Source organism: Branchiostoma belcheri, unplaced genomic scaffold (genome assembly GCF_001625305.1).
Source record: "Branchiostoma belcheri isolate BF01 breed outbred unplaced genomic scaffold, Haploidv18h27 scaffold39, whole genome shotgun sequence".
NCBI classification, from domain to species: Eukaryota; Metazoa; Chordata; class Leptocardii; order Amphioxiformes; family Branchiostomatidae; genus Branchiostoma; species Branchiostoma belcheri.
The window spans coordinates 1,912,189-1,921,981 of NW_017804009.1; the positions used below are offsets into that span (position 1 = coordinate 1,912,189).

Genomic DNA, 9,793 nt, shown 5'->3' on the forward strand with positions numbered 1-9,793 from the left:
TGATTATTAGTCACCAGTCAGGCCTGTATCAAAAGTAGCAGTGATTATCTTCTAATAGAAAAATAATTTTATAGTTTGTGGTCCGTGTGTTTGCGTTTCTGCATATCGTGTCTCAAATGGACAACATAAAACCCTAGAATGAACTTGTCCTACTTCTATTACATCTTCCTCTGTGGCAATCTTCCTTGGAACAAACCCTTGATTTTCTGCAAATACCAGTGCTAGAAAGCATACAAAAGGCATGTGATCTGTCAACCTGTATATTATGCAAATTGCTAAGAACAGAATGCTTCCATTTTGAAAAAAAAATCTTGCCAAAGTTCAACAGATGGGAAACAACCTCTTGAAACATGAAAATAATTCTAACCTTTACCTAAAATTTAAAAAAATGAAAAAATTCTGATTATGAACTAATTCTCGCACATTCTCATTGTTGTAAGCTAAATGTGGATCCCAATAAAGTCAAAGTCAAATCTATTTTAGGAGGGCAAATCACTGCCAAAAAATTATGTGAAACCAATGAACCAAATTCATACTCATTTACATTTATTTATTTATTTACATTTAAATTTATTCCCACCTGTTTGATCTGACCACCACTGCGGAGGAAGGCGTGGACGGACAACATCTGCACGAAGGGTGGCCGAACAACCTTGAACGTGCCGTCGATGTACCAGCAGCGCGTCCTATAGCAGGGATGTCGGAACGGAGGAAGTCATCCGGAATGAAATGTTCGTTCAACTCAAAGTTCATGAGGTCATTTGGCTCCTCGGGTCCCATCTTCGCCTTGGCCCTGTTGACCCGGCGTAGCAGTGCGGCGTGACTTGGCATCCCAGACTGGTTTCCAGCCTCCAGGAAGATGTCGTCGGCCATGTTCGATGACCGGTTTACCAAAATGAAAAAAGAAGGAAAACTAGACAAGAGAGACAGGAGATTTCTTAACTATTTTGCTGGCTCGAAGACTTGGTCTATTGCCCTTTTCTTCAGCTCCACACTGATTCTGGCATGTAGACACCGCGGCTGCACCATAAGACAACATAATAAGATTATGATGTTGGACAATATGGTTATCCTTGAGCTCGTCCCAGTCCGTTTGCCACTTGGACGGGTCCCGAAGAGCTCGCTGTATGTCGGCACGGTGGAAGGCTCGGACGGTGGACCATGTGTAACGTGTGAGTCAGTGGCACACAAACTGCAACAGTTTCAGCCTCCCACGGTGTTCCCAGTCTGGCAAGTTCGGAGACAAGAATAAGGCCCATGTTAGTAGCCACTCAGGAATTCTTCCTACGTCAATTCGTCGTACTTTGTCGTCTCAGCGAAGTCGTAAGAGAACACGAAAGTTTCCGTAGAGAGGATCGATTGGCTTACCTTTCCCTGGCTTGACTGGTGCGGCAATCGCGTCGAACTTGGCTCCACAGCGTGCTACAAATAGGGTGTTTTGGCGTAGTTGTTCCAATGTGACGTCGCTTTGCCCGAGGTCAGTGGTAGGTGAGCCGCCCGAAACAGCTCAAGTCCTTTTCCAGCACAGCCACTTCTGGGGTAAACTTGAGCGGGTTGAGTACCATCATATGGCAGCGGCACGAGGAATGTCCTTCAAAGACTCCGGTCGTAGATGCACCCCAACTTGTCCGCCAATCTGGAAGGCTCCAGGCCGCTTATGAACAGGTTAACCCCGGCCATTTCCTCTCTCCTGCCCATCGGTATTTGGGTATCCATACATCAACAACCCCCGCAGTCGGATCTCATAATACGTTAGGGTTTCTTGCGGCATCTGATGGAAGTGTATGAGCTAAGCTAATTCAAGCTGGGTGGAAGGTAGTTAGGTGTAGGGTAGTTAGGTCTGAAAAATGGCATGTCTGTTGTAGAGGGGTTGGCCATGGATATTGCAGGTGGGGCACTAGAAGTGACAGTGGTGTTAGTAGGTGGAGCACTAGAAGTGGCAGTGGCAGTGGTGTTAGTAAGTGGGTCATCACTAGATCTTGCAGCGGTGCTTGTAGGACCGGGGTTCGTGTGCGCCAGATGCTCTTGTAAAATTGCGGGGATGTCCTCTGATGACAGTAGGTTGCCATTGTGCTGCATGTCTCCTACAGGGCATATCATAAGGATATCATCAGTTAACAAAAGATGTTATTTGTTAATCCAAATTCCTTTAAAGTTGAAATAGTTTCTCTCATATGAATAATATATGCTAAGAGTGGAGAAAGGAGCATACCATTTGCTGTTGTTATTGCAATCCGACTGCCACCAGAGCTGGTTAAGACTATGGCTGGGATGGAGCCCTCCCGGAGATTTTGTTGTGTCATAACTGTAAGACAAAATAAAGAATTCAATTTCTACATGCAGACAACACATGTGCCTTATCACAAGTCTACATTATAGACATAGATGTCATATGGATAGATTTAGAAATATTGTGACAATAAATGGGGTCTTGTGGCGTAGCGGTAGCGTCTTAGGGTCGGAACCAAGAGGTCCCGGGTTGGAACCCCACCATGTCACCGATCTCGTGGCCCTGGGAAAGGCACTTTAAACGACTTCCCTCACTTCACTCAGGTGTAAATGAGTATCTATCTTTGGTTAGGGACGTCCCTCAGATAGGACCCGTGTTTGGGGAGAGCCACATGCACGTTAAAGATCCCATCACACCTTTAAAAAAAGAGTAGGGGTATGCCCCAGTGTGCGATGGTGCAAATATTTATCTGATTATTCACTACGGACTCCTTGAAGAGTATTTGTGAAATGCATACTAATGGAGATCCTAAACAAACAAACAAACAAACAAGTGTGGAGATTGTCTTTCTCTGTTTCCAACATAATACTAAAACAATCAAAGTCATAACAAATGATGGAAATTTCGCGTGCATTACCAGCCTTGATGCAGTTGTTAGACAATTAAAGCAATTTTCGTGTCCTGAGTTGTTATCTCTCATAAAACTTTGTTAATATAGGGTTTGACTTACATAGCCTTCCACCTGGCGAATTGGCCATCAGATGAATGTGAACAGGCTGCTGGGGACCATTGAGAAGTTCAGAGAATGATGAAGAACTGGTGAACCTAAAAAAGCTGTGAACACATGTCCAGTTTTAGTTAGACTGATTTTGTTTCTTCTCAAGACAGAAAGTGCATATATATTTATATAAGGCCACACCAATTTAATTTGTTGGTTATTTATGGCCGGCAGATCTGCATAGAGCCGCTTGAGAGTAGTCGCCTGTGCTGTTGTCAAGGCCAGACCTTCCAGTTCCAGGAAAGCTCTAGCCAACCTGTCCACTTTCTCCCACCCGGGGATCCCCATCGAGTCCAAGGACTCCGTGCCAGCAGTAGTTGTTACCTACAAACAGAAGGAAAACAGAAGGGAAAAAAATTATTACTAACAAAAACATAACCATTAAAAATTTTGCCATTAAATTAATCATTAATCTAGCATATTTCATTGTGCTACATTTGGTGAGTCGCACAGTTTACATGTGTCAGGGGTTAATTGCAATCAAAGCAAAAACTATTGTCTGGCATATGCATATTGAATATTCCTAAATGCAATGCTACAATTACCATACCTCCAATTACATGTACTAAAAGGTTCACTAACCATCTTTAAATTCCACAATCACGATACATATAGATTTACACAACACACCTCATCATCACTGCTGTCACCACTCTCGTCTCCCGGGAGCGCCATGATTGTGGCAAAGTCTGGATGGTCAGAGGGCAGTGGCTCCAGCTCCAGGGCCAAGTCCTCCTCCACAAAGCCCTGGTCTATGGCTGCATCCAGCTCCTCCTCTTTCACAAAGAATGCCTGTGCATTTTGAGCATACAGGTATTCCACCCCAATCAGTTCTCCTGTGTACTTCATAGGAGGCGTGATCTTTGTTAGGACTTCCTTGTTGTGGATTTCCATCGACAGGTTGTTTACTTTGAGCTGCAGCTGACTGTCGAAGGTCCTGCTGTTATTGTCCTCGCAGTCTATGGCAGCGTCTGCTCTGGCTTTGTTCTACCTGGTCATGCCTTCCACCAAGTATGCCTGGAAGTTTACAGCACTGGCTGATGTTCCAGGGATGAACCGGTTCAGGTGGAGATGAAATGACTCCAGGGATGTAGTCCCTCTCCCAGTTCGGAACACTGGAACTGTCACCCCACCCTTCTTGATGTTGCCGGTCCAGGTGTAGAGTTCTACTCCTGGTGGATCCTGGATGCACTTCACATGTTGTTTTTGTTGTGTCCAGATGTCCGTCATCTCTGGTCTGAAGAGGGGAACACCTATGGTGTCAGTTGCGGTGGAGAAAGAGAGGATAAGCTCCTCTATGGCTTCAATGGTTGACTCCGTTCCCCTTGTTCTCCTTCTACAGTGCTTGGCCAATTCATCTTTGGTTATAGCTTTCTTCACTGCTCCTTCAGGAGGGTTTGGGATTCCACTGGCGATCAGTTCTGCTTCTTTTGCATGCAGTAGTTTGGCGTAGTCATCTTGTGACCACTCGAAGATGCAACTGGACAGTTGTGTCATGAATGTGCCATACAGGGGGTGTGCCTCACTGGTGCAACCAACAGCAATACGCCGCATGTAGTGCCAGATGTCCAGGCGAACTTCGAGGCCTTCCCACTCAGAGAACAGCAACTGGAACCTTGACGGGCCGCTGACAGCACAACAGTCCCTATCGGTGTATAGAAGAACTGGAGGGTCTTGGCCTGCATCCCTGTATCTCTTCATTAGCCCACTTGCCATCGCCTCTAGGGCATCCTTTCCTTCTGTGGTTGTAAGCACAGACTGAAGGACCTGGCCCCGTTCGTTCCCTATGTTGGTTGACCACTCTGCAGTGCCTGCACTTTCTCCCTGTAGCTTTCTGCAGACTTTCTTGGTAGAGTCGATCTTTAAGATGTTGCCAAAGGTCGATGTCAGCGCAGCCTTGAGGGCTGGCAGCCTCATGTAGATACCCCTCACATATGTGGCCAGAAACCAACGTGGTTGTGGAAATGGTGGGAAAGATGGGGCCTCATCATACCCAAACTCCTCCAAACCAAAGCTTCCAAGGCGCTTTCTGTGTTCCTTGCAGGCAGACAGGTAGTACACCTGCTTCCTGAGCCATTCTTCAGAATGCATCTCCATGACTGTGTTCCTCAGGGCTGTAGAGCTGTTACCTAGTGTCCTAGATCGCAGCAGTGCCACCACGTTTCTGTCACACGCGTATTTGCGTGTTAGCAAAGCTGGAAACTTCATTTTCAAGTGGTCTGGCAGCTGGTGTAGTAGCCTTGAGTCCCAGGCTGGAAATGTTCCCCCACAGTCAGAGCACGTGAGGTATTCCGTGCAGAGGTAGTAGTAATCGGTGGTGTCCAACACGAGCCTGACCCGGTTGTAGGTGCCCTTACCTGTCAAGGCTCTCTTCGGACAGTTGGGGCAACGGAAATCAAACAAATACATTCTACGTGGCATCCAGAGGAACATCCGTCTGAGAAAGTACAGCTCTGGCTGGGGTTTGGTCTGACCGTCTGCCTTCTTCAGTGGAGGGTGATACCAGTGTTGAAGTGTTGGAGATAGCTGTCCTGGTTTTACAAACAAAGTTTTGCCCAACCACTGTCTGTCCTCAGGTCTGACATTTTTCTCCCACCCTTTCGGAAGTCTTTTCCCATAGTCTGTTGGTTGTTTCTGTCGTTTGTCTGCTACTTTCTCCTGCAGGGTGTGGAGCCCTGATGGTGCACGTGTGGTGCCTTGTTCCTGCTGCAGGGTCTTTGCTGCTGGTGTGGTACCCTGTTGCTGATACACGGACTTTGCTGCTGGTGTGGTACCCTGTTGCTGATACACGGACTTTGCTGCTGGTGTGGTACCCTGTTGCTGATACACGGACGACTTTGCTGCTGGTGTGGTACCCTGTTGCTGATACACGGACTTTGCTGCTGGTGTGGTACCCTGTTGCTGATACACGGACGTCTTTGCTGCTGCTGGTGTGGTACTAGTACCTGGATACATATATTCTCCAAACTACTGAGCAGGGCACCCTCCAATCTGGTTCTCTTCTTCTATTCTACTTTTCTGTAGCCTTTTAAAAGAGATTTAAATAGATTATTGGTAAGAAAGGTAAAACATTATTCTTTGGTAGTATATTTATCAGGCATTAAAAACTGATGTGGCAATACCTTATACAGTATCATGAAAAGCCAGTCTCTTTTACACCGATAATAAATACTTTACCCTTCTTTCCGCTCTGGCTGGTCTTTCCCCCTTGGCCCTCCTTTCCTCCTTCCCTTGCCTTTCTCTTGTTACCTACAACATGCAGATAAACATTCAGCATTTAACAATAATAAAGAAACCATAAGTCTTATATAAAAAAATGACAGGAACCATTACAGTTGGTGCAACTTTAAATGTACAGTACCTGCTGGATTCTCTCTCCTTTCCTCTGTCCCTGAGTGGTCTAGATCTATACAAAAGATGCGAGCAGTCAGAGACTCAGTAGTGTGTTATTTTTTCAACTTGTGAAAATGTGTAAGGTACACTCTTCAGCCTTAACCACTTTACAAGGGTCCAACTACAAATCCAAACAAAATTCTAAGCATAGATTTGCTTTGTAAGGTTAAATGAATGACAAAAAAGGAACGCCTGTTGAGGAAGAAGTTTCTCGTGAACTACTAGTATCCGGATCCTGACTGTCCTGACTGCCCGGTGGTGGTGGGGTGGGTCCCCGTGGTGACTCACGCCCATCTCCATCCTGCATGTCAGCTCCATCCTCCTGCATGTCAGCTCCATCCTCCTGCATGTCAGCTCCATCCTCCTGCATGTCAGCTCCATCCTCCTGCATGTCAGCTCCATCCTCCTGCATGTCAGCTCCATACTCCTGCATGTCAGCTCCATCCTCCTGCATGTCAGCTCCATCCTCCTGCATGTCAGCTCCATCCTCCTGCATGTCAGCTCCATCCTCCTGATCGCCATCCTCAGGCAAGTCTTCTAAATATATGAAAGACACACACATAAGTTTGCATACTTGGACAAAACCAGCAGTACAGAAAAAAATCTGTAAGATGAGAAGTTTTTTGCCATACCCATGTCTTCATCTAATCAATGGGTATACACAATATGTATATACATGTATACAGAAAGTAAACAACATTCTCTAAAATTGTTATGCAACAAAAACCATAGATAATAATGATAGGAGGATTTTAAATTTATAAAACATTTTATCTAAATGATTTTAAATGGTCATTCCATGGAGGTAAACCTCCACGGCCATACACACGATGTTATAAAATTCTTATTCGAGGTCCACATTATACAAAGGGGCCCACCCCCCTCCCCCATAACAAGACAGTTCCTTCATATTTTGAATCACGCGTAGAAAAATTTGACGATAAACAGTGCAGGACTCACCAGTATCTTGCGTGGATTCCAGGAGGGACCCTGGCTCGGTGGCCTCTCTCCTCCCGAGGAACCGATTGAGTTAGGCAAGGTTGCGATGAGCTTTGAAGACATCAAAGATGGCCAGCCCGGGATGGTCGGCGGTTAGCCCGAGCTGACTCCGCTCGGTGTCCATGTAGGGGATGAGAATCTTCTCCGTGTAGCGGATCATGGGGTTGTCAGTCAGCTCTCGTAGCTCTTCGAAGGCACGCCGGACGTGCTCAGCCGGCAAGAAGTGTAGTACCATGAGTTTCCTCATCAGCTCGTACGTATACGCCCCCGCCTTCTCATAATAGGCCGACTGGAGTCCTAAACTACGAAATGGAAGTATACTTTAGAGTTGCTATTCAAAATACATCTGTGCATAAATTCAAAACATTAAAATGTTTACTTAATTTTGACATTCAAAATACAAAACATTGAACATGTCATGCACAGCCCTTCCTGCTGCACGTAGGGAAGACGGCTCTCACCGCCCCCCGCATCCCCTCCTCGAAGTCCATACCGTCCATACCAAAGTTCTCAACCCGAGGGTCCCTGGGCAGCAGAACGAATTGCATCCATCAATCCACAAAATTAAGCATTTGTTTTGAAGCAAATCCTACAAAATCCACGAAAATAAGCATTTGTTTTTAAGTAAATCGTACACTACTTCTGTGTAGTCTGCTTTCTCTCTTCGGCTCATCAGGACGAAGACGAGGGAGACTTGCTTGCCGGATGAACGCGTACAAGAACTGCGTGAGCAGGGCGGCAGTACGACGAAGAACGTCCCGTCACAATACCAGGTCTTGGCCAGCTGGTGGTCATTGGCAATCCTCTTTTGACGCCCGACAGCTCAGCGGGAGTCCCTGACAGCTTCAGAGCGTGTATAGAGCCAACCTGTCGATACGTCGGGAAAAATCTAGGTCATGGGTTGCATATAAATTTCCGTATTTCGACGCCATATTTGTTGTTTGACGCTCTGTTTTGATACAGTTTTAGCTTTAATATATAGTACCGGGTAAACTAAACGGAATACATTTACCTTTTCTGTCTACGGTAGGTTCTGGGATACGGCAATATTCTGTGACGGTGACGTAGTATTCTGTGGATGTGTTTACGGTCCGCGGCCTACTGTATGGGCCGCGAGCAATGAATTTGAAGTTACAGGTAGAATACAAGTACTGTAGATGCTTCCTCTCGCTATTCGTGTGTTTATTATAAGTCCTGAAATGCCCAAAACGTTTTAGGGGATGACAAACTCCGAGCAGCAAGTTCCCCTGACCTACACATCCGCGCGAAGGTATATCCGTCTGGGATGTAGTCCCGATTCAACTCGAAAGTTTTACAATATAATTTTCAACTTCTACAAGTCCAAATCATTGACTGAAAAAAAGAGTTAGCACACATCTCCACTCCTGTGGTGGAAGAATAACAATATGCTACATAATGGTACAGGTAAATATTATCCTTTAGAATTTCATTTGCACCTCTGGGACAGCCCGGAGGTGGAGGTGGCACACATCTGCTCGATGGCACTGACATCACCCTCCACTCCTCCTGTGGTGAAAGAATAACAATATGCTACATAATGGTACAGGTAATATATGTACATGATTACAGTCAATGAATGTTATATAATAATAATATATCCGACTACATTGTAGTTACACAAAATTTAAGATATGTTTTACACTTAAAAACACAACACTTACAGTCATTACCGGCAGGTCCTACATCTTGGGTGATATAACCAAACAATGCTCGTCCATCCACAAACAGCTTATGGAAATCTGTGGATCCCATGAACCTGTATACAATGTATATTACATAGTTGTCGAAAACCAATGATAAATAGTTCAAATATGATTTTGCATCTGTGTCTACTTTATATTCAGGGGTAAAGTCCAGAAAGGAGTGTTATTTATCTCCCCAAATACCCTTGAAATACTAGTATGTCCCAGAGTGCATCGTGCTCCCCATTGGTGTCTATGCTTTTGCCCAAGAAAGCTACGTTACAAATCTAATAAGAGAACATTCATTGTTTTGTGTTCTTTGATGTCTTATTAACAATTGGCCTTCTGGGCATCCTTATCGCCCCTCATTCATGTCTAGATGTCTTGGATTTAGGGTGTGGTTTAATATTAATCTTAAACTCTAGTATAGCGTGATCAGAGTCTAATTCAAGATCCACTAGGGATACATGGGATAATTTCTCAGGGGTGTTACAAAAACAAGATCAAGTAAGTTACCATGGTGATTTGATGGGACATAGTTAATCTGCGTCATGTGAAAATCATCAATAACATCAATAAAGGTGTTAACTAGCCCATAACTACTTGTATCTGATGACGTCCAGTCAATCCCAGGTAGATTAAAATCCCCCATTAAGATAACGAACTGAAATTTTCTGGAAATAAGTTCCA

The 9,793-nt window shown here is 45.0% G+C and overlaps 1 protein-coding gene across 1 annotated transcript; it reads right to left on the reverse strand.

Moving 5' to 3' along the window:
- Positions 1-3,819: 3,819 nt before the first annotated feature.
- On the reverse strand, positions 3,820-7,037 carry LOC109476717. Its single transcript, XM_019777720.1, has 4 exons — positions 7,034-7,037; positions 6,690-6,938; positions 6,186-6,257; positions 3,820-5,953 (listed from the first exon to the last, which is right to left on the reverse strand). The coding sequence occupies exons 1-4, from the start codon at positions 7,035-7,037 to the stop codon at positions 3,996-3,998; spliced, it is 2,283 nt and encodes a 760-aa protein (XP_019633279.1). The 3' UTR covers positions 3,820-3,995.
- Between the last annotated feature and the right edge of the window lie 2,756 nt (positions 7,038-9,793).